This window comes from Bombina bombina, chromosome 6 (assembly GCF_027579735.1).
Source record: "Bombina bombina isolate aBomBom1 chromosome 6, aBomBom1.pri, whole genome shotgun sequence".
NCBI classification, from domain to species: Eukaryota; Metazoa; Chordata; class Amphibia; order Anura; family Bombinatoridae; genus Bombina; species Bombina bombina.
The window spans coordinates 1,006,382,277-1,006,407,486 of NC_069504.1; the positions used below are offsets into that span (position 1 = coordinate 1,006,382,277).

General features: G+C 41.7%; 1 protein-coding gene across 1 annotated transcript in view; it reads right to left on the reverse strand.

Moving 5' to 3' along the window:
* GEMIN5 (gem nuclear organelle associated protein 5) overlaps positions 1–25,210 on the reverse strand; it is a 212,199-nt gene that overhangs the window by 120,782 nt on the left and 66,207 nt on the right. Inside the window, exons 13-18 of the mRNA XM_053718712.1 lie at positions 15,641–15,714; positions 15,308–15,489; positions 13,618–13,757; positions 13,207–13,378; positions 12,688–12,900; positions 2,649–2,771 (exon numbers count right to left, since the gene is read on the reverse strand). Of these exons, the coding sequence (XP_053574687.1) occupies positions 2,649–2,771; positions 12,688–12,900; positions 13,207–13,378; positions 13,618–13,757; positions 15,308–15,489; positions 15,641–15,714 (904 nt within the window). The remainder of the gene's footprint in view (positions 1–2,648; positions 2,772–12,687; positions 12,901–13,206; positions 13,379–13,617; positions 13,758–15,307; positions 15,490–15,640; positions 15,715–25,210) is intronic.

Here is a 25,210-nt window from a genome sequence, read left to right on the forward strand (position 1 = left end):
CAAATTTTACAAATTTGATACTTTTGCTTCTTCGGAGGCTATTTTTGGGAGAAAGGTTTTGCAAGCTGTGGTGCCTTCCGTTTAGGTGACCTGATTTGCTCCCTCCCTTCATCCGTGTCCTAAAGCTTTGGTATTGGTTCCCACAAGTAAGGATGACGCCGTGGACCGGACACACCAATGTTGGAGAAAACAGAATTTATGCTTACCTGATAAATTACTTTCTCCAACGGTGTGTCCGGTCCACGGCCCGCCCTGGTTTTTTAATCAGGTCTGATGAATTATTTTCTCTAACTACAGTCACCACGGTATCATATGGTTTCTCCTATATATATTTCCTCCTGTCCGTCGGTCGAATGACTGGAGTGGGCGGAGCCTAGGAGGGATCATGTGACCAGCTTTGCTGGGACTCTTTGCCATTTCCTGTTGGGGAAGAGAATATCCCACAAGTAAGGATGACGCCGTGGACCGGACACACCGTTGGAGAAAGTAATTTATCAGGTAAGCATAAATTCTGTTTTTTTGGCGCCAAAAATGACGCCAACAAAGATAACGCAAATGCTGAGAAAAAAAAACTTTTGACGCCAAGATTAACAGGAAATTACATGATTTGTGTCATAACAGGCGCAACTTTGCACCAAAAAACTTTGTGTCAATAAAGACATAGGAAATGACATGACTCGCGTCACCACAACACAACCTTCGCCCCAAAAAAATTAGCGTCAAGAATGACGCAATAAATAGAAGTATTTTGCGCCATTGCGAGCCTAATTTGCCTGTGAATATTAGAAAAAAACAAGACCAAAGTTACAACTAGCCAAAACCTCAGGTAAGTAAAGAATATACGAAATTTCTCCCAAACATAATTTTCCATACTGAAACTGTTAGACTGCACAGGGAAATAAACATAGACCTGACTCATGGCAAATATATGCAATATATATTTAAAACTTTAAAAACATAAAGTGCCAAACATAGCTGAGTGTGTTTTAAAAAGATATATACTTACCTGAAGACACCCATCCACATATAGCAGACAGCCAAACCAGTACTGAAACATATCAGCAGAGGTAATTGTAGAGGAGTATAATGTCGATCTGTAAAGGGAGGTTTCAGATGAATCCCCACGACCAAACTTACAGAGAGCCTTAGAATAGATTTCCCATAGGTGAAAACATGGCATAATTAGGCAAACACTCCCTTCACATCCCTCAGACGAACACTGTACTTTGAGAGGAACTGTGCTACAAAATGCTTAGAAGCGCCTTTCACAGAAGAAATCAAGCACGACTTGCTTCACCATCCTCCAACGAAGGCAAAGTTTGTAAAACTGAAGTATGAGTGAGGTGGGAGGTGTATTTATAGGCATTTTGAGGTTTGGGAAACGTTGCCCCCTCCAGGTAGGAATGTATATCCCATACGTCACTATGGGCTCTTGCCACTTACATGAAAGAAAACTTCAAAGTCTCTCTTGTGCTGCTCACATGCCTTCAACTCCCTGCACTGCTAACATTTCTTTTTTGTATAGTATATGGCCAATACTTGCTCAGTCAGACGCTTAATTCGTGCTCCCCATTGTAAGGGCTGCACACATATTTCCTACAAATGTCAAGGTACAGAGCACAACAAAAAGACTGTCTCAGTCTTGTTGTCATTGATGAACAATTTTGTAAATTACTGCTAACTTGTTTATCTTCCCAAACCATACATTCTTGAGGTCTAAGGATGGCATAAATACTTTGATATACTACTGCTGGGCTAAGGCTTTGTCTGTGTTGGATACCACTCACAGGAGAGGTTCGCATACAGACACACACACACTCAATGAGACTGGCAAAGCATCTACAAAAAATAACAAAAATAAATTGGATAACTTATTATCCGGGTTAGAAAAAAAAAAAAAAAATCACTAGCCAGGAGATGAAAGTTTAATAAAGGGGGAAAAAAGACAGATTTTCTGCTCGTCAACTGCAACTACACATCCTGGACTATAGGAAATTTCCAACCCTGATTATTTATACAAGTGAAATGCAAGTCACTACAGGTACAAATCCCCAAATCCAGGATTATTATAAGTCCAGACTTTATTATTATTATTTTTTTTAAATAATACTTTTAAAAAAAAATTCCCACTAGTAAGTCACAATCTTCACTTTCTGCAAGTTTGTTTTTTGTGTACTAAAATGCTAATAACAGTCTATATTACTTTAAAACAAACAACTACTAACCTTTCTGATTACAGTAATGTACCATCTTTCGGACGGTACAATGTATACAAAAGTATTTACAATGATATAAAACTACCTTCAGGTTGCATGTAGAAAGCTGTAATATGACATGTAAATAATGTCTAAATGTCATAAACATTGTTAGTTATACTTGGTCCCATCCCCTCTCCAATCTGTCCCATTTTACAGATGCAAATATACAAAATATTTCAAAATCCAAACCATTCCAAAACCAAAAACCTTTTCTGGTCCTAAGCAGTTTGGATAAAGGGTTTGTACCTGTATACCCACAAGGCAATGCAAATATTTAGAATATTCTCATAAAACAAAGGAAAACGACTAATACTTTGACAGGTTGCAGGATGAGTGTTGACAGACAGCGCTTGGGACCGCAAAAACAATGAGCAGAAGAGAATAAATTACCTGCTTTGTCTTTGGAGAACTCCTTCCTTATAGGAATAATCCTATGGATCGGGCCAGGACTGGTTTTCTCCAGGACAAGATGCACAGGCAAAACAGGTTGAATCGGAACATCTGTGGCAGCAGCTAGATATTAATAACAAAGATGGAAATTAAGTCAGATCACAAAGAAACTATTTTAGAGGTACACAACGGAAACATAATAAAAATAAAATTCTTCTATAAAAACATTCTCAGAGACATTGGATTAACATTTGTTTAGGGAGGCTACAAGGCTGTATAAGAACACAAACCGGTTTTGTTTATCTCTACATCCAGTGAAGGTTTGGTCATAAACACCATCAATAACATGATAGCAAGCTGCAGTACAGGTTCAGTCTGTCTGCTTTGTATGTTTGGATCATATCTCTTTTGTAGTGATGATGGATTCAGGGGAAAAAAATAGGTCTTACTCAAAATAAAGATTTTTGAAAAAAAAATTTTTTAAACACAGACAATGTATGTGCCGAACATGTATTAGAACCATTAGCAACAAAGCACAGAGACTGGAAATATTACTAAACAGAGTTCTTAATGAATGTTTAATCAAAGTAATAACAGTGATGTATATTGTATTGTTGTTGATAAATTGGTGGTTATACACTGATTTTCTATCTAATGATGTTTACATTGTTTATATACAGAGGTTTCAATTTTTCGTACATAAATGATTTGCAAGCATATGGATATATATATATATATATATATATATATATATATATATATATATATAACTATCTACCTCATACACACACATGAAGAAGTAGTGTTTTTATCTCCGAAATGTCAAATAAACTTGATATATTTGAGTTGATGAAAATTCTGGCTTGCTACTTTATTTTTTGTGCCTATATTCAACAAGTGGGAACAACCAGGTGGCTGTCTCTTGGTGGGCGGATTTAAATTGGGACATATACAGTGTGTGTATATATGGCACAAACGTGAAAGGAAGAAGAATATTAATGTTGATACAACAAATATATAAAGTAAATATTCACAATGAAAAACATGGAAGCCGATAGCTCCTTTTAGGAACCAGTAGTATTAATCATCAAATGATAGTGTCCAAAAAGTTCATAAACAGTTGCGTTTTACTGCTAGTCTACATTCTGGCTTACATGTGGAATAGATACAAAATCAATGGCTGACGGCCCCAGAAGTAAGAAATGGCTACTTACGAGCTAGTGCCTCAATCATTATGGAGGTAAGTTGGATGTGTTTCTAGGAGGCTGTAGTATTACCCAAAAGACGATGTCCGCCGCCAGAATCTGAGGTGATATTGGCGCTTTAGGTTTAGGTGCTTTACGTTATATGTCAAAAGAAAGAAAAAGCTAATGGCACTACTATCTGATGTTCTTAAGATGCTCTGTAATAATTAAGGCAGGTAATTTACCTTGCTGTAATTATGGGAGTTAGGTGCTGTGTACTGTTTTATTCTGAAAAGAGGAGGGTATTTCAATACTGGGATTGAAAAAACATAATTTATGCTTACCTGATAAATTTATTTCTCTTGTAGTGTAGTCAGTCCACGGGTCATCCATTACTTATGGGATTATATCTCTTCCCCAACAGGAAGCCGCAAGAGGATCACCCAAGCAGAGCTGCTATATAGCTCCTCCCCTCACATGTCATATCCAGTCATTCGACCGAAACAAGACGAGAAAGGAGAAACTATAGGGTGCAGTGGTGACTGGAGTTAAATTAAAACATTTTGAACTGCCTTAAAAGACAGGGCGGGCCGTGGACTGACTACACTGCAAGAGAAATAAATTTATCAGGTAAGCATAAATTATGTTTTCTCTTGTTAAGTGTAGTCAGTCCACGGGTCATCCATTACTTATGGGATACTAATACCAAAGCTAAAGTACACGGATGAAGGGAGGGACAAGGCAGGAACTTTAAACGGAGGGAACCACTGCCTGAAGTACCTTTCTCCCAAAAATAGCCTCCGAAGAAGCAAAAGTGTCAAATTTGTAAAACTTTGAAAGAGTGTGAAGTGAAGACCAAGTCGCAGCCTTGCAAATCTGTTCAACAGAAGCCTCATTTTTAAAGGCCCAGGTGGAAGCCACAGCTCTAGTAGAATGAGCTGTAATTCTTTCAGGAGGCTGCTGTCCAGCAGTCTCATAGGCTAAACGTATTATGCTACGAAGCCAAAAAGAGAGAGAGGTGGCCGAAGCCTTTTGACCTCTCCTCTGTCCAGAGTAAACGACAAACAGGGAAGAAGTTTGACGAAAATCTTTAGTTGCCTGCAAATAGAACTTCAGGGCACGGACTACGTCCAGATTATGCAAAAGTCGTTCCTTCTTTGAAGAAGGGTTAGGACACAATGATGGAACAACAATCTCTTGATTGATATTCCTGTTAGAAACTACCTTAGGTAAGAACCCAGGTTTAGTACGCAGAACTACCTTGTCTGAATGAAAAATCAGATAAGGAGAATCACAATGTAAGGCAGATAACTCAGAGACTCTTCGAGCCGAGGAAATGGCCATCAAAAACAGAACTTTCCAAGATAACAGCTTAATATCAATGGAATGAAGGGGTTCAAATGGAACGCCTTGCAGGAAATTAAGAACTAAGTTTAAGCTCCACGGCGAAGCAACAGTCTTAAACACAGGCTTAATCCTAGCCAAAGCCTGACAAAAAGCCTGAACGTCTGGAATTTCTGCCAGACGCTTGTGTAGAAGAATAGACAGAGCAGAAATCTGTCCTTTTAACGAACTAGCGGATAAGCCCTTTTCTAAACCCTCTTGTAGAAAAGACAATATCCTAGGAATCCTAACCTTACTCCATGAGTAACTCTTGGATTCGCACCAATACAAATATTTACGCCATATCTTATGGTAAATTCTTCTGGTAACAGGTTTCCTAGCCTGTATTAGGGTATCAATAACAGACTCCGAGAAGCCACGCTTTGATAGAATCAAGCGTTCAATCTCCATGCAGTCAGCCTCAGAGAAATTAGATTTGGATGGTTGAAAGGACCCTGAATTAGAAGGTCCTGCCTCAGAGGCAGAGACCATGGTGGACAGGACGACATGTCCACTAGGTCTGCATACCAGGTCCTGCGTGGCCACGCAGGCGCTATCAGAATCACTGATGCTCTCTCCTGTTTGATCTTGGCAATCAGTCGAGGCAGCAGCGGAAACGTGGAAATACATAAGCCATCTGGAAAACCCAAGGGGCTGCTAGAGGAAGCTTGGCATTCTGGCGAGACGCCATGAGATCCAGATCTGGTTCGCCCCAACGATGAATCAGCTGAGCGAAGACCTCCGGATGAAGTTCCCACTCCCCCGGATGAAAAGTCTGGCGACTTAGAAAATCTGCCTCCCAGTTCTCCACGCCTGGGATGTAGATTGCTGACAGGTGGCAAGAGTGAGACTCTGCCCAGCGAATTATCTTTGAGACTTCCAACATCGCTAGGGAACTCCTGGTTCCCCCTTGATGATTGATGTAAGCCACAGTCGTGATGTTGTCCGACTGAAATCTGATGAACCTCAGAGTTGCTAACTGAGGCCAAGCTAGAAGAGCATTGAATATCGCTCTTAACTCCAGAATATTTATTGGGAGGAGTTTCTCCTCCTGAGTCCATGATCCCTGAGCCTTCAGGGAATTCCAGACTGCGCCCCAACCTAGAAGGCTGGCGTCTGTTGTTACAATCGTCCAATCTGGCCTGCGAAAGGTCATCCCCTTGGACAGGTGGGGCCGAGAAAGCCACCATAGAAGAGAATCTCTGGTCTCTTGATCCAGATTTAGTAGAGGGGACAAATCTGAATAATCCCCATTCCACTGACTTAGCATGCACAATTGCAGCGGTCTGAGATGCAGTCGCGCAAATGGTACTATGTCCATTGCCGCTACCATTAAGCCGATTACTTCCATGCACTGAGCTACTGACGGGTGTGGAATGGAATGAAGGGCACGGCAAGCATTTAGAAGTTTTGATAACCTGGCCTCCGTCAGGTAAATTTTCATCTCTACAGAATCTATAAGAGTCCCTAGGAAGGGAACCCTTGTGAGTGGTAATAGAGAACTCTTTTCCATGTTCACCTTCCACCCATGCGATCTCAGAAATGCCAGAACTATCTCTGTATGAGACTTGGCAGTTTGAAAACTTGACGCTTGTATCAGGATGTCATCTAGGTACGGAGCCACCGCTATGCCTCGCGGTCTTAGTACCGCCAGAAGTGAGCCCAGAACCTTTGTAAAGATTCTTGGAGCCGTAGCTAACCCGAAGGGAAGAGCTACAAACTGGTAATGCCTGTCTAGGAAGGCAAATCTTAGGTACCGATAATGATCCTTGTGAATCGGTATGTGAAGGTAGGCATCCTTTAAGTCCACAGTGGTCATGTACTGACCCTCTTGGATCATGGGTAGGATGGTTCGAATAGTTTCCATTTTGAATGATGAAACTCTTAGGAATTTGTTTAGGATCTTTAAGTCCAAAATTGGTCTGAAGGTTCCCTCTTTCTTGGGAACCACAAACAGATTTGAATAGAATCCCTGCCCGTGTTCCGTTCGCGGAACCGGGTGGATTACCCCCATTAGTAAGAGGTCTTGTACACAGCGTAGAAACGCCTCTTTCTTTATTTGGTTTGCTGATAACCTTGAAAGATGAAATCTCCCTTGTGGAGGAGAAGCTTTGAAGTCCAGAAGATATCCCTGAGATATGATCTCCAACGCCCAGGGATCCTGGACATCTCTTGCCCAAGCCTGGGCGAAGAGAGATAGTCTGCCCCCCACTAGATCCGTTTCCGGATAGGGGGCCCTCTCTTCATGCTGTCTTAGGGGCAGCAGCAGGTTTTCTGGCCTGCTTGCCCTTGTTCCAGGACTGGTTAGTTTTCCAGCCCTGTCTGTAACGAGCAACAGCTCCTTCCTGTTTTGGAGCGGAGGAAGTTGATGCTGCTCCTGCCTTGAGGTTACGAAAGGCACGAAAATTAGACTGTTTGGCCTTTGATTTGGCCCTGTCCTGAGGTAGAGCATGGCCCTTACCTCCCGTAATGTCAGCGATAATTTCTTTCAAGCCGGGCCCGAATAAGGTCTGCCCTTTAAAAGGAATATTAAGCAATTTAGATTTAGAAGTCACGTCAGCTGACCAGGATTTAAGCCATAGCGCTCTGCGCGCTTGGATGGCTAATCCGGAGTTCTTAGCCGTAAGTTTGGTTAAATGTCCGACGGCATCAGAAACAAATGCGTTAGCTAGCTTAAGTGCTTTAAGTTTGTTCATAATTTCATCCAATGGAGCTGTGCGAATGGCCTCTTCCAGAGACTCAAACCAGAATGCCGCCGCAGCAGTGACAGGCGCAATGCATGCAAGGGGCTGTAAGATAAAACCTTGTTGAACAAACATTTTCTTAAGGTAACCTTCTAACTTTTTATCCATTGGATCTGAAAAAGCACAACTATCCTCCACCGGGATAGTGGTACGCTTAGCTAAAGTAGAAACCGCTCCCTCCACCTTAGGGACCGTCTGCCATAAGTCTCGTGTGGTGGGGTCTATAGGAAACATTTTCCTAAATATGGGAGGAGGGGAAAAAGGCACACCGGGTCTATCCCACTCCTTGCTAATAATCTCTGTAAGCCTTTTAGGTATAGGAAACACGTCAGTACACACCGGTACCGCGTAGTATCTATCCAACCTACATAATTTTTCTGGAATTGCAACCGTGTTACAATCATTCAGAGCCGCTAATACCTCCCCTAGCAATATGCGGAGGTTCTCAAGCTTAAATTTAAAATTAGAAATCTCTGAATCCAGTCTCCCTGGATCAGATCCATCACCCACAGAATGAAGCTCTCCGTCTTCATGTTCTGCAAATTGTGACGCAGTATCGGACATGGCTCTCACATCATCAGCGCGCTCTGTCCTTAACCCAGAGCTATCACGCTTGCCTCTTAATTCTGGCAATTTAGATAATACTTCTGTCATAACAGTAGCCATGTCTTGCAAAGTGATTTGTAAGGGCCTCCCTGATGTACTTGGCGCCTCAAAATCACGCACCTCCTGAGTGGGAGGCGAAGGTACTGACACGTGAGGAGAGTTAGTCGGCATAACTTCCCCCTCGTTGTCTGGTGATAATTTCTTTGCATGTAAAGACTGACTTTTATTCAAAGTTACATCAATGCATTTAGTACACAATTTTCTATGGGGCTCCACATTGGCCTTCATACATAGTGAACAAACAGATTCATCTGTGTCAGACATGTTTAAACAGACTAGCAATGAGACTAGCAAGCTTGGAAAATACTTTTCAAATAAATTTACAAGCAATATAAAAAACGCTACTGTGCCTTTAAGAAGCACAAAAAGCTGTCACAGTTGAAATAACAATGAACCAAATTAGTTATAGCAACCAAATTTTCACAGTAAATGTATTAAGTTAGCAAAGGATTGCACCCACCAGCAAATGGATGATTAACCCCTTAATACCCAAAAACTGATAACAATTTAATAATTAACGTTTTTATCACAGGTCTGCTGTGACTGATTACCTCCCTCAAAATGAATTTTGAAGACCCCTGAGCTCTCTAGAGACGTCCTGGATCATGGAGGATGAAGTAGGAAGATTGTGACTGAATTTTTACTGCTCAAAAAAGCGCTAAAATAGGCCCTTCCCACTCATATTACACAGTGGGGAAGCTCAGTTAACTGTTTCTATGCAGAAACAAAAGTTAGCCATGTGGTAAAAATCATGCCCCAATAAGTTTTATCACCAAGTACCTCACAAAAAACGATTAACATGCCAGTAAACGTTTTGAACATACATTTTAAAAGTTATGAAGTGTTATTAATAAGCCTGCTACCAGTCGCTTTTACTGCAGTTAAGGCTCACACATTACTTCAGTATTAACAGTATTTTCTGAGTCAAATTCCATTCCCTAGAAAAATACTTCAGTGTACACACACTCCTCAGCCTAATACCAGTCGCTACCACTGCATTTAAGGCTGTACTTACATAACATTGGTATCAGCAGTAATTTCTCAGTCAATTCCATTGCTTAGAAAAATAATTTACTGCACATACCTCGTTTGCAGGGGGGCCCTGCATGCTATTCCCCTCTTCTGAAGTTACCTCACTCCTCAGAATGTGCGAGAACAGCCAGTGGATCTTAGTTACGTCTGCTAAGATCATAGAAAACGCAGGCAGATTCTTCTTCTAATGCTGCCTGAGAACAAACAGCACACTCCGGTGCCATTTAAAATAACAAACTTTTGATTGAAGAAATAAACTAAGTTTAAAAACACCACAGCCCTCTCACAACAACCTATCTTTAGTTAGCTTGCAAGAGAATGACTGGATATGACATGTGAGGGGAGGAGCTATATAGCAGATCTGCTTGGGTGATCCTCTTGCGGCTTCCTGTTGGGGAAGAGATATAATCCCATAAGTAATGGATGACCCGTGGACTGACTACACTTAACAAGAGAAATGTACACTTGTTAGCACTCACATCTAAGAGAAGGTGGCATATTGATTAGAACATGTTATTCCAAAGGGATGGCAGTCTATGCCGTAACAATTAAAATATAACCTTTATTAGGAATTTAATTAAAAATATGATCCACAAACAAACACAAAAGTTTATTAGTAAAAACACAGAATGTTAGTGAGGATACTGTGTACTGAGTATTGATACTAAATATAGGGAATTGCACAGAGAGTTAGCTCTTAACTCAAGATGAGAGTATTCTTGGTTAAGGAGAAGTTCCCTATTGTAGAGAGTTTAGTGTACAGTATTAGTAATTATAAGTATAAGTGTGAGTACTTATTTCACTTAGATATTCAGTTTATCGTGATCGTAGTAATCATGCTTCTAGCAAGATGGTGTTTGTACTTCACATCTTATTATACTTTTACTATTATTAGTGATCCAGTGTTGTAATCATTGAATTTCTATTCCTATTGACACTGCTATTAGTGCTGGCATAGAATTGCTAGCTGAATTGTTGTAAATAATTTATTATAGCAGTTGTTTTTGGAATATTGTTTGCTCTGGTCACAATAGAATATAGAACAAAATTACCACTTGTTTTAGCCCTTTTAGATATTTGAATAATATATCTCCCCCTTAGAGTTAGATTGTATAGATACAGGATCTAGTGATAAATAATACTCAATAGTATTAATGCTGATGGACCGTTAAATATTGGGCATATAATTAGTATCCCTTAAATTCTAATTAAGAATTAATTAAGTGTAGCTGTAATCTTATTTTGATTATAACAATTTGTTCTGTTGCACATCGATATGATATACATATGTTGTAGTTGGTAGTATAAATTAAAAAAAATTACTCTATATGGACTCTTAGAACCGTTACATTTAAACGGGAACATTTGTATCTATTGGATGAATGTGTACACACCCTTAGAATCGTTACACCAATGTATTAGAAGCTGTGTTTATTTTATTAATTTATACTACCAACTACAACATATGTATATCATATCGATGTGCAACAAAACAAATTGTTATAATCAAAATAAGATTACAGCTACACTTGTAATTAGAATTTAAGGGAGATATCCGAATATGATACTAATTATATGCCCAATATTTAACGGTCCATCAGCATTAATACTATTGAGTATTATTTATCACTAGATCCTGTATCTATACAATCTAACTCTAAGGGGGAGATATATTATTCAAATATCTTAAAGGGCTAAAACAAGTGGTAATTTTGTTCTATATTCTATTGTGACCAGAGCAAACAATATTCCAAAAACAACTGCTATAAAAAATTATTTACAACAATTCAGCTAGCAATTCTATGGCAGCACTAATAGCAGTGTCAATAGGAATAGAAATTCAATGATTACAACACTGGATCACTAATAATAGTAAAAGTATAATAAGATGTGAAGTACAAACACCATCTTGCTAGAAGCATGATTACTATGATCACGATAAACTGAATATCTAAGTGAAATAAGTACTCACACTTATACTTATAATTACTAATATCGTACACTAAACTCTACAATAGGGAACTTCTCCTTAACCAAGAATACTCTCATCTTGAGTTAAGAGCTAACTCTCTGTGCAATTCCCTATATTTAGTATCAAGACTCAGTACACAGTATCCTCACTAACATTCTGTGTTTTTACTAATAAACTTTTGTGTTTGTGGATCATATTTTTAATTAAATTCCTAATAAAAGTTATATTTTAATTGTTACGGCATAGACTGCCATCCCTTTGGAATAACATGTTCTAATCAATATGCCACCTTCTCTTAGATGTGAGTGCTAACAAGTGTACATTTTTCAATCCCAGTATTGAAATACCCTCCGCTTTACGTTATATGTGTTTTTAAATCTTTTAAATATTAAATTGTGCTCCAAGGTTATTGAAATCCTAGCCACAAACTCCTTCTGGCGTGCGGGGAGAGAGTACCAGGTTGTCTAGGACTGAGAGAAATAACTATTGTCCGAAATTACCTCATAATTATTGAGGGTTATAAATGTGAGCTTTTTATTTCATAAGAGCTGATCTGTACGTTTGTTTTTGATAGTTAAACATTACAAATCATGTTACAAGGATTTATTGATACCTTTGGAGCAGTTTTGTGATCTTGGGTTCCACCAACACTGTTCAAGTTCCAAAGTTGAAACTGGTTTGGAACCCATAGCATCTAATCACCAATAACAATGAACTAAGTAGTGTTACAGAAAAATGCAGAGAATAACCCACATCAATGACCATGGACTACACAATAACTGAATTTCAAAGACTCCTTAATAAAGATAAACAGAAACATTTAGGAACATGTTACAGTACACAACACGGGTTAAATTGCACTGCCACTTGAGAAGTAAATGTCAGCTTATTTTGGGGGACTTCAGGAAGTGTTCTTTATTGGTATACATAATCCATGAAGATCTCTTCATTCCTCAGGAGCAGAAAAGTTTACTCAGCAGCTAATGATGGGACATCACTTCTATTAAAAAAAAAAAAAAAAGTCTAGCCATGAAGTATTGCTAGATGTTCTAAGATACCTTCATTAGGTAGCTGGTCCACTTTAGTATGTTCAGCAGTCATCATTTCCTCTTCTTGGTCCGACATGCCATTCTGCGCTGACAGTGTGCTCTCTCTCTCTCCACCCACTGTATCACCTCCTTCCTGTTTAATACTATCCAGCTTCTTCTTCTTTTTGGCTTTTGGTTTAGGTTGTACACTGCGCTTCTTCTCCAGATCTACAGATTTCTTTCCTAAAGTAAAATAATAATAATATAGATTAAAATTACATTTGTAAAAAGTAGATTGACCCCTTAAGGACACAGCTTCAGTTTGCTCAATGGTTCCATGACGGAATAATTCCATCATTGGTTATTAATGTTTTAAGATTACTTGGCAGCTAACTAGCAGTGTAAAATGATCTGTTTGCATTTACAAAGGTTTAGCTAAAAAAAATTTAAAAAATTATACATTTTAAAAAGGTGCAACAAAGAAAACAAAATTCTTGAATGCCTCTGAGTCAAGAAGAGTCTGCAACACAAGTAAGAGCAGGTTCTCACCTTTAGGAGGCCGGCTATGCTCCTGTTTTGATATGGACCAAGAATGAAGGCAGAAGTCATCTGCTCCTGTCCACACCTTGTCTGCCTCTACAGGAGACCAGTGAACACACAGCAGTCTTCCCTTATGTCTGCGATAGTTACTAAGCGGCTCCTCTTGTAGCACATCCCATACCTGAGAAGACAAACACAGTTCCTTGAAGTACATAAGATTCTGTGCAATATTGTGCAGGAGGGAAATATGTTTATTATTTTTGAGGAATGGGAAAAGAGACTAGAACAACAGATTAGAGAGAAGAATAAGAGAGACAAAATATAGATTTAAAAAACAAACAAAAACTATCATAAATAGAAAAGGATTTCTTACGTCTAGACTTTTCTTATGTCAACTACATTGGCCGTAGTGTACATTACCTGAGCGGTGCCATCATAACTGGCAGACACCAGTCTTGCATCATGGTGTGGGCTCCATGAAAGACTGGTAATCTTTGCAGTATGACCTGAAAGGCTGCGGAAAGGCTCTATGATGGTGGTAGGGGTTTCAGCAGTCATTTCTGCACAGACACAAGACAAACACATTTTTTATCTATGGCTTAACTAGATAATTGCACTGATCATTTGTTATGTACAGTATGTATGAAAATATTTTCACATCTCGAAATTATTGGCCTCAAAAGTTTAATTTTAGCTTAAAAAAGGCTTACACAGCATTCAATAGGACATGGAACCCAATTTTCTCCCATGATTCTGACAGAGCACAGGATGTTTAACAACTTTCCAATTTACTTCAATTATCAAATTAGTTTCATTTTCTTACTGTCCTTTGTTGAAAGAGCAGCTATGAACTACTGGGAGCTAGCTGAGTACATCAGGTGAGCCAATGAAAAGAGGCTTATATATGCAGCTCCTACCTAGGTATGATTTTCAACAAAATATATCAAAAGAACAAAGCAAATGAGATGAGTAGATTATATATTACTATTTGCCCATTTTGATGTTTAAATCTTTGTTTTCCATTGCACATCAATGGATGTGCAGCAAATAGAGCTGAACATCAAAATAGCTGCAGATGAATATCCATAGAGCACATCCAATAATGAAAGTGACATAAAACACCAAGTACTAACAGTCTTGCAATTAACTGAATGTGAACACTTTCAAGATACGATAACATATTGATAGAACAAATTTTTGCTTTTTACATGCAACATTTGCATCATATCTTATCCCTTCTGCTAACGCCAATAAGCAACACGTATATAGCAACGATATACATCCTTGTAAAGACTGAAGTATGCACTTCCAGTTCTCAAAATTGGAAAACCAACAATATGCAAAGTTAAAGGCACATGAAACCTACAATATTTATTTCATGCTTCAGATAGAACATACTTCTATTATCCATTTTTCTTCATTCTCTTGGTATCCTTTATTGTAGGAGCAGCAATACACAACTGGGAGCTAGCTGTAAACATTGGCAAGCCAATATATTTAGGGCCATCAATTAGTGGCATTAGTTTTATTTCGGTGCCAGATATATTAGTATGAAAGAGTAACATGCAGAGATCTGTGCAAACCCAAATCTTTGTGTGTTGTACTTTCACGCTGATATATCCAGCGCCAAAACTAAGTGAATGAAACTGCCTGAAGGCATATTTAGTATTCGTTTTGCAAACAAATGCCTAATCACAGAAATTCTGCCCATGCCTAATACCAAGAGAGAAAAAAAAAAGCAAATCAGAAAGTTGTTTAGAAATGAATACTCTACCTGAATTATGAAAGAAAATGTTTGTGTTTCATGCCCCTTTAAACTACAGGCAAAAGGGAGCAAAACAAATAATGTAAGTATATTGTAAAGTTTTTAATACACATGGATTAGACATTTTACATTACAATCACACAGTGTTTCCTGTCCCTTTAAAGTGCAGTTAAACTTAAAAAGCAAAGCAATACTATATGATCTATTAATGACAACAGGCTAACCAGTTAGTACTACATACTGCTGCTGCTGTATATGACACATAGATACTGTATGATTGGTACAATATTCATACATTAGCTATACTGTGTTGCTATTAGTTTTTGCTGATAACGTAATATTTACCTAAGGCCCCCTTTAAGTTGTGCACATAGATGGTGGCATTGTTAGACCCTGAGGCTAGAAGAAAACTTAGAGCAGAGTTGGCACTGTGATCATGATGCCAGCGCAGGACGTTTATTATTTTGTGATGCTGGTGAATTGTACAGATCAGCTCGAGATTTGGAGCACGGAAAACCTCAATGGTCCTGTATGGAAAACAAAGGATGTATTTAAAAACAAAATAAAAAAGAACCCATTTAGAATTGAAATGAGGAAAAAAATGTAAAGGAATGCAGAGATGCAGTTTTGTGAAAAATGTGAATAAACACAAATATTAGAACATCAAAGTTCTCATACCCATCTTCATTTCCAATAGCTAAATGTTGCCCATCAGGTTTCCAACTTAGCTCTGTGTGCAAAGGTAACTTGTGCTAAAATGATAGAAATGCAGAAAATAAAAAACATTTTAATAGATCGCAATAAAAACAGAATTTATGCTTACCTGATAAATTACTTTCTCCAACGGTGTGTCCGGTCCACGGCGTCATCCATTACTTGTGGGATATTCTCCTCCCCCACAGGGAAAGGCAAGGAGAGCACACAGCAAGAGCTGTCCATATAGTCCCTCCCAGGCTCCGCCCCGCCAGTCATTCGACCGACGGTTAGGAGAAAAAAAGGAGAAACTATAGGGTGCCGTGGTGACTGTAGTGTATAGAGAGAGACATTTTTCAAACCTGATTAAAAAACCAGGGCGGGCCGTAGACCGGACACACCGTTGGGGAAAGTAATTTATCAGGTAAGCATAAATTCTGTTTTCTCCAACATTGGTGTGTCCGGTCCACAGCGTCATCCATTACTTGTGGGAACCAATACCAAAGCTTTAGGACACGGATGAAGGGAGGGAGCAAATCAGGTTACCTAAACAGAAGGCACCACGGCTTGCAAAACCTTTCTCCCAAAAATAGCCTCCGAAGAAGCAAAAAGTATCAAATTTGTAGAATTTGGCAAAAGTGTGCAGAGAAGACCAAGTTGCTGCCTCACATATCTGATCAACAGAAGCCTCGTTCTTGAAGGCCCATGTGGAAGCCACAGCCCTAGTAGAGTGAGCTGTGATTCGTTCAGGAGGCTGCCGTCCGGCAGTCTCATAAGCCAATCGGATAATGCTTTTCAGCCAGAAAGAAAGAGAGGTAGCAGTAGCTTTTTGTCCTCTCCTCTTACCAGAATAAACGACAAACAAAAAAGAAGTTTTGTCTGAAATCCTTTGTTGCTTCTAAATAGAACTTTAAAGCACGGACTACATCTAAATGGTGTAACAAATGTTCCTTCTTTGAAACTGGATTCGGACACAAAGAAGGGACAACTATTTCCTGGTTAATATTCTTGTTGGAAACCACTTTTGGAAGAAAACCAGGCTTGGTACGCAAAACAACCTTATCTGAATGGAACACCAGATAGGGTGGATCACACTGCAAAGCAGATAGTTCAGAAACTCTTCTAGCAGAAGAAATAGCAACCAAAAACAGAACTTTCCAAGATAGTAACTTGATATCTATGGAATGTAAGGGTTCAAATGGAACCCCTTGAAGAACTGAAAAAACTAAATTTAGACTCCAGGGAAGAGTCAAAGGTCTGTAAACAGGTTTGATTCTGACCAAAGCCTGTACAAAAGCTTGTACATCTGGCACAGCTGCCAGTCGTCTGTGTAACAAGACAGATAAAGCAGATCTCTGTCCTTTTAGAGAACTCGCTCACAATCCCTTATCCAAACCTTCTTGTTAGAAAGGAGAGGATCCTGGGAATATTAATCCATGAGAATCCCTTGGATTCACACCAACAGATATATCCTTTCCATATTTTATGGTAAATCCTTCTAGTCACAGGTTTTCTGGCTTGGACCAGAGTATCTATCACTGAATCTGAAAACCCGCGCTTGGATAAAATCAAGCGTTCAATTTCCAAGCAGTCAGCTGGAGAGAAACTAGATTTGGATGTTCGAATGGACCTTGCACTAGAAGATCCTGTCTCAAAGGTAGCTTCCATGGTGGAGCCGATGACATATTCACCAGGTCTGCATACCAAGTCCTGCGTGGCCACGCAGGAGCTATCAGAATCACTGAGGCCTTCTCCTGTTTGATCCTGGCTACAAGCCTGGGAAGGAGAGGGAACGGTGGAAATGCATAAGCTAGGTTGAACGACCAAGGCGTCACTAATGCATCCACTAGAGTCGCCTTGGGATCCCTGGATCTGGACCCGTAGCAAGGAACCTTGAAGTTCTGACGAGACGCCATCAGATCCATGTCTGGAATGTCCCATAATTGAGTCAACTGGGCAAAAACCTCCGGGTGGAGTTCCCACTCCCCCGGATGGAAAGTCTGACGACTCAGATAATCCACCTCCCAGTTGTCTACTCCTGGGATGTGAATTGCAGATAGATGGCAGGAGTGATCCTCCGCCCATCTATCTGTTTTGGTAGCAGCAGCAGACTGCTTGGCCTGTTTACCCTTGTTCCAGCCTTGCATTGATTTCCAAGCTGGTTTAGTCTGGGAAGCGTTACCCACTTGTCTAGAGGCTGCCGAGTTGGAAGCCGGTCCGTTCCTGAAATTGCGAATGGAACGAAAATTGGACTTATTCTTAGCCTTGAAAGGTTTATCTTGTGGGAGGGCATGGCCCTTTCCCTCAGTGATGTCTGAAATAATCTCTTTCAATTCTGGCCAAAAAAGGGTCTTACCTTTGAAAGGGGTATTAAGCAATTTTGTCTTGGAAGATACATCCGCCGACCAAGACTTTAGCCAGAGCGCTCTACGCGCCCCAATTGTAAACCCTGAATTTTTCGCCGCTAACCTCGCTAACTGCAAAGCGGTGTCTAAAATAAAGGAATTAGCTAACTTAAGTGCGTGAATTCTGTCCATGACTTCCTCATACGGAGTCTCCCTACTGAGCGACTTTTCCAGTTCCTCGAACCAGAACCACGCCGCTGTAGTGACAGGAATAATGCACGAAATAGGTTAAAGGAGGTAACCTTGCTGTACAAAAATCTTTTTAAGCAAACCCTCCAATTTTTTATCCATAGGATCTTTGAAAGCACAATTGTCCTCAATAGGAATGGTCGTGCGCTTGGCTAGAGTAGAAACTGCCCCCTCGACCTTAGGGACTGTTTGCCATGTGTCCTTCCTGGGGTCGACCATAGGGAACAATTTCTTAAATATAGGAGGAGGGACAAAAAGGTATGCCTGGCTTCTCCCACTACTTATTCACTATGTCCGCCACCCGTTTAGGTATCGGAAAAGCATCAGGGTGCACCGGGACCTCAAGGAACTTGTCCATCTTGCACAATTTTTCTGGGTTGACCAGATTGTCACAATCATCCAGAGTAGATAGCACCTCCTTAAGTAATGCGCGGAGATGCTCTAATTTTGATTTAAATGTCACAACATCAGGTTCTGCCTGCTGAGAAATTCTTCCTGTATCAGAAATTTCCCCATCTGACAAACCCTCCCTCACTGCCACTTCAGATTGGTGTGAGGGTATGACAGAAAAATTATCATCAGCGCCCTCCTGCTCTACAGTGTTTAAAACAGAGCAATCGCGCTTTCTCTGAAATGCTGGCATTTTGGATAAAATATTAGCTATGGAGTTATCCATTACTGCCGTCAATTGCTGCATAGTAACAAGCATTGGCGCGCTAGAAGTACTAGGGGTCGCCTGCGCGGGCATAACTGGTATAGACACAGAAGGAGATGATGTAGAACTATGTCTACTTCCTTCATCTGAGGAATCATCCTGGGCAACTTTACTATTTGTGACAGTACTGTCCTTACTTTGTTTGGACGCTATGGCACAATTATCACACATATTTGAAGGGGGAACCACATTGGCTACCATACATACAGAACATGATCTATCTGAAGGTACAGACATGTTAAACAGGCTTAAACTGGTTAATAAAGCACAAAAACCGTTTTAAAACAAAACCGTTACTGTCTCTTTAAATGTTAAACAGGGCACACTTTATTACTGAATATGTGAAAAACTATGAAGGAATTATCCAATCTTTACCAAATTTTCACCACAGTGTCTTAATGCATTCAAAGTATTGGACCCCAATTTTCAAGCTGTTAACCCTTAAAATGTGACTTCACCAATCCCAGGGGGGTATATGATATCAAATGAAGCCTTCTAGGAACGTTTTTAGTGGATTCCAGACCGACACACATGCAGCTGCATGTACTGAACTCAAAATTAACTGCACAGTAATGGCGCGAAAATGAGGCCTACTCTCTGCCTACTACAGAGAAAGGCCCTTCCTGACTGGGAAGGTGTCTTAACAAGTGCCTGGTGCTAAAAAACGTTCCCCAATGTTATAAAAGTGTGAAATTCAACTTCAAACTGCATATAATACTTAAATAAAGCAATCGATTTAGCCCTTAAGAGTGTCTACCAGTGTATAGCCCATAATAAGCCCTTTATTCTGTTTGAGACTAAGAAAATGGCTTACCAATCCCCATGAGGGAAAATGACAGCCTTCCAGCATTACACAGTCTTGTTAGAAAAATGGCTAGTCATACCTTGAGCAGAAAAGTCTGCAAACTGTTCCCCCCAACTGAAGTTCTCTCATCTCAACAGTCCTGTGTGGGAACAGCAACTGATTTTAGTTACTGTCTGCTAAAATCATAATCCTCTTATAAACAGAACTCTTCATCTCTTTCTGTTTCAGAGTAAATAGTACATACCAGCACTATTTTAAAATAACAAACTCTTGATAGAAGAATAAAAAACTACAACTAAACACCACAAACTCCTCACCATCCCCGAGGAGATGCTACTTGTTCAGAGCGGCAAGGAGAATGACTGGGGGGGGCGGAGCCTGGGAGGGACTATATGGACAGCTCTTGCGGTGTGCTCTCCTTGCCTTTCCCTGTGGGGGAGGAGAATATCCCACAAGTAATGGATGACGCCGTGGACCGGACACACCAATGTTGGAGAAACACCAGGAAAAGTTTAAAAACCTTATATGTTTAAATCTTAAAGAAAAACGCCATTGCATAATAAATCAATACCATTAAATGATACATAGGGGTTTTTAGGTTTGTTTCTTTCATGTAAGTGGCAAGAGTCCATGAGCTAGTGACGTATGGGATATAGATTCCTACCAGGAGGGGGCAAAGTTTCCCAAACCTCATAATGCCTATAAATAAACCTCCCACCTCACTCATACCTTAGTTTTATAAACTTTGCCTCCTTGTGGAGGTGATGAAGCAAGTTGTGCTTGATTTTCATTTGTGATAGGCGCTTTTAAGCATATTGAAGCCCAGTTCCTCTCTAAGTACAGTGTTTGTCTGAGGGATGTGAAGGGAGTATTGCATAACGATGCCATGTTTTCACCTATGGGAAATCTATTCTAAGGCTCTCTGAAATTTTGGGCGCAGAGATTCATCTTTAGAAATCGACATTATACTCCTCTACCATTACCTCTGCTGATATGTTTCAGTACTGGTTTGGCTGTCTGCTAAGTGCGGATGGGTGTCTTCTGGTAAGTATATATAATTTTTTAAGACACTCTCAGCAATGTTTGGCTCTTTATCTTATAAAGTTTTAAATGTATATCCTATAATATAAAAGGCCAAGTGTGTTTGTCCGAAGCTGTCATGCACAGTAGAGACAGCACAAGGACAAACACACCTGGCCTTAGAGTCTACCTGATCTGCTGCGGCACGGTGACGGTGGGCGGCAGTGGGCGTGGCCGGGCACACGAGAGAGGGGAAGGAGATAGAGAGGGGGAAAGAGCAAAAGAGAGGGGAAAGAGCAAAAGAGAGAGCAATAGTGAGGGCGAAAGAGAGAGCAAAAGAGGGCGAGAGAGAGCAAAAGAGAGGGGAGAGCACAAAAGAGAGGGGGGGAGAGAGAGCACAAAAGAGAGGGGGGGAGAGAGAGCACAAAAGAGAGGGGGGGAGAGAGAGCACAAAAGAGAGGGGGGGGAGAGAGAGCACAAAAGAGAGGGGGGGAGAGAGAGCACAAAAGAGAGGGGGGGAGAGAGAGCACAAAAGAGAGGGGGGGAGAGAGAGCACAAAAGAGAGGGGGGGAGAGAGAGCACAAAAGAGAGGGGGGGAGAGAGAGCACAAAAGAGAGGGGGAGAGAGAGAGCACAAAAGAGAGGGGGAGAGAGAGCACAAAAGAGAGGGGGAGAGAGAGAGCACAAAAGAGAGGGGGAGAGAGAGCAAAAGAGAGGGGGAGAGAGAGAGCGCGAGCAAAAGAGAGGGGGAGAGAGAGGGCAAAAGAAGAGGGGGGAGAGCGCAAAAGAAGAGGGAGAGAGAGCGCAAAAGAAGGGGGAGAGAGAGCGCAAAAGAAGGGGGAGAGAGAGCACAAAAGAGAGGGGGAGAGAGAGCACAAAAGAGAGGGGAGAGAGAGGACGAGCAAAAGAGAGGGGGAGAGAGAGAGCGCGAGCAAAAGAGAGGGGGAGAGAGAGAGCGCGAGCAAAAGAGAGGGGGAGAGAGAGAGCGCGAGCAAAAGAGAGGGGGAGAGAGAGCGCAAAAGAGAGAAGAGAGAGAGAGAGCAAAAGAGAGGGGGAGAGTGCAAAAGAGGGGGGGAGAGAGAGCACAAAAGAGAGGGGGAGAGAGAGAGCACAAAAGAGAGGGGGAGAGAGAGCAAAAGAGAGGGGGAGAGAGAGAGAGAGAGAGAGAGAGCGCGAGCAAAAGAGAGGGGGAGAGGGAGAGAGAGTGCAAAAGAGAGGGGGAGAGCGCAAAAGAGGGGGGAGAGCGCAAAAGAGAGGGGGGAGAGAGAGCGCAAAAGAGAGGGGGGAGAGAGAGCGCAAAAGAGAGGGGGAGAGAGAGCGCAAAAGAGAGGGGGAGAGAGAGCGCAAAAGAAGAGGGGGAGAGAGAGCGCAAAAGAAGAGGGGGAGAGAGAGCGCAAAAGAAGAGGGGGAGAGAGAGCGCAAAAGAAGAGGGGGGAGAGCGCAAAAGAAGAGGGAGAGAGAGAGCGCAAAAGAAGGGGGAGAGAGCGCAAAAGAAGGGGGAGAGAGAGCGCAAAAGAAGGGGGAGAGAGAGCACAAAAGAGAGGGGGAGAGAGAGCACAAAAGAGAGGGGGAGAGAGAGCACAAAAGAGAGGGGGAGAGAGAGCACAAAAGAGAGGGGGAGAGAGAGGACGAGCAAAAGAGAGGGGGAGAGAGAGAGCGCGAGCAAAAGAGAGGGGGAGAGAGAGCGCAAAAGAGAGAAGAGAGAGAGAGAGCAAAAGAGAGGGGGAGAGTGCAAAAGAGGGGGGGAGAGAGAGCACAAAAGAGAGGGAGAGAGAGCGCAAAAGAGAGGGGGAGAGAGCGCAAAAGTAAGGGGGAGAGAGCGCAAAAGAGAGGGGGAGAGAGCGCAAAAGTAAGGGGGAGAGAGCGCAAAAGTAAGGGGGAGAGAGCGCAAAAGAGAGGGGGAGGGAGAGAGCGCAAAAGAGAGGGGGAGGGAGCAAAAGAGGGGGGGGAGAGTGCAAAAGAGGGGGGGGAGAGAGAGCACAAAAGAGAGGGAGAGAGAGCGCAAAAGAGAGGGGGAGAGAGCACAAAAGAGAGGGGGAGAGAGCGCAAAAGAGAGGGGGAGAGAGCGCAAAAGAGAGGGGGAGAGAGCGCAAAAGTAAGGGGGAGAGAGCGCAAAAGAGGGGGAGGGAGAGCGCAAAAGAGAGGGGGAGGGGGAGAGCGCAAAAGAGAGGGGGAGGGGGAGAGCGCAAAAGAGAGGGGGAGGGGGAGAGCGCAAAAGAGAGGGGGAGGGAGAGAGCGCAAAAGAGAGGGGGAGGGAGAGAGCGCAAAAGAGAGGGGGAGGGAGAGAGCGCAAAAGAAGGGGGAGAGAGAGCGCAAAAGAAGGGGGAGAGAGAGCGCAAAAGAAGGGGGAGAGAGAGCGCAAAAGAAGGGGGAGAGAGAGAGTGCAAAAGGGGGAGAGAGAGAGCGCAAAAGGGGGAGAGAGAGAGAGCGCAAAAGGGGGAGAGAGAGCGCAAAAGAGGAGGGATAGAGAGAGCGCAAAAGTGGGGGAGAGAGAGCGCGCAAAAGTGGGGGGAGAGAGAGCGCAAAAGAGAGGGGAGAGAGCCCAAAAGAGAGGGGAGAGAGAGAGAGCGCAAAAGGGGGAGAGAGAGCGCAAAAGAGGGGGGATAGAGAGAGCGCAAAAGTGGGGGAGAGAGAGTGCGCAAAAGTGGGGGGAGAGAGAGCGCAAAAGAGAGGGGAGAGAGAGCCCAAAAGAGGGGGGAGAGAGCGCCGAAAAGAGGGGGGAGAGAGCGCAAAAGAGAGGGGAGAGAGAGCGCAAAAGAGAGGGGAGAGAGAGCGCAAGAGGGGGGGAGAGAGCGCGCAAAAGAGGGGGGAGAGAGCACAAAAGAGAGGGGGGAGAGAGAGCGCAAAAGAGAGGGTCCCTCCTTACTTCTCATAAATCTGATGAAGCCTGTATTGATCGTCAGCATACTGAAGTATCTTCTGTTGATGAGGATTTCTCTGTCTCAGAGTCTGAAATTGATAAATCAACCTTTCTTTTTAAAATTGAATATATTCGTTGTTTGTTAAAGGAAGTATTGTGTACTTTTGGTATTGAGGTCCTCTTGATAACAAGAATAGCAAACGTTTAAATTCTGTTTTTAAAATTTCTGAGGTTCCTTCTGAAGTTTTTCCTCTTCCAGATGCTATCTCTCATATAATTACTAAGGAATGGTCTAAACTTGGTGCTTCTTGTAACCCTTCTTCTAGGTTTAAAAAGTTATATCCTTTACCTGTACAGCTTTGTATGTTGCACCAATGGTGCAGGGATCATACTCGGATATCACAACTGATAAACTTATATCCCAACACTCAACTCTCTCTGACTTGGTGGTTAAACCATCTCCTTATAGTTCAAGGGGCCTCATTTATTCATCCTACCTGGACTGTGATCACAACAGATGCAAGTCTAACAGGTTGGTGAGCTGTCTGGGGGTCTCTGAAAGAGAGGTTACCAATCAATATTTTAGAACTCTTCAGGCGTGGACTCTATTGAAGAGAGAACTTTACATTCGTTTTCAAACAGACAATATCACAAGTGTGGCATATGTCAATTATCAAGGAGGGACTCGCAGTCCTTCAGCAATGAAGGAAGCATCTTGGATACTTTCTTGGGCAGAATCCAACTCTTGTCAAATTTCTGCAATTCATATCCCAGGTGTAGACAATTGGGAAGCAGATTATCTTAGCCGACAGACTTTACATCCAAGGGAGTGGTCTCTTCATCCAGATATGTTTTTTCATCTTGTTCAGATGTGGGGTCTTACAGATATAGATCTGATGGCCTCTCGTCTAAACAAGAAGCTTCCCAGATACCTTTCCAGATTAAGGGATCCTCAGGTGGAGATGGTGGATGCTTTAGCAGTTCTTTGGTTTTACCAACCTGCTTATATTTATCCACCTCTGGTTCTTCTTCCAAGGGTGATCTCCAAGATCATAATGGAACAATCTCATGTGTTTCAGACAGCACCAGCATGGCCTCACAGGTTTTGGTATGTTGATCTTGTCCGGATGTCCAGCTGCCAGCCTTGGCCACTTCCTTTAAGGCTAGACCTTCTGTCTCAAGGACCGTTTTTCCATCAGGATCTCAAATCTCTAAATTTGAAGGCATGGAAATTGAACGCTTAGTGCTTAGTCATAGAGCAGTATGATACAGGCTTGTAAGTCTGTTTCAAAGAAAATGTATTATCGGGTTTGTAAAACCTATATTTTATGATGTTCCACTCATGATTATTCCTGGCATTCTTTCAGAATTCCTAGGATTTTATAGTTTCTTCAGGATGGTTTGGATAAGGGTTTGTCTGCAAATACTTTGAAAGGACACATTTCTGCTCTGTCTTATTTCATAGAAAGATTGATAAACTTCTTGACATTCACTGTTTTGTTCAGGCTTTCATTTGTATCAAACCTGTTATTAAATCTATTTCTCCTCCTTGGAGTCTCAAT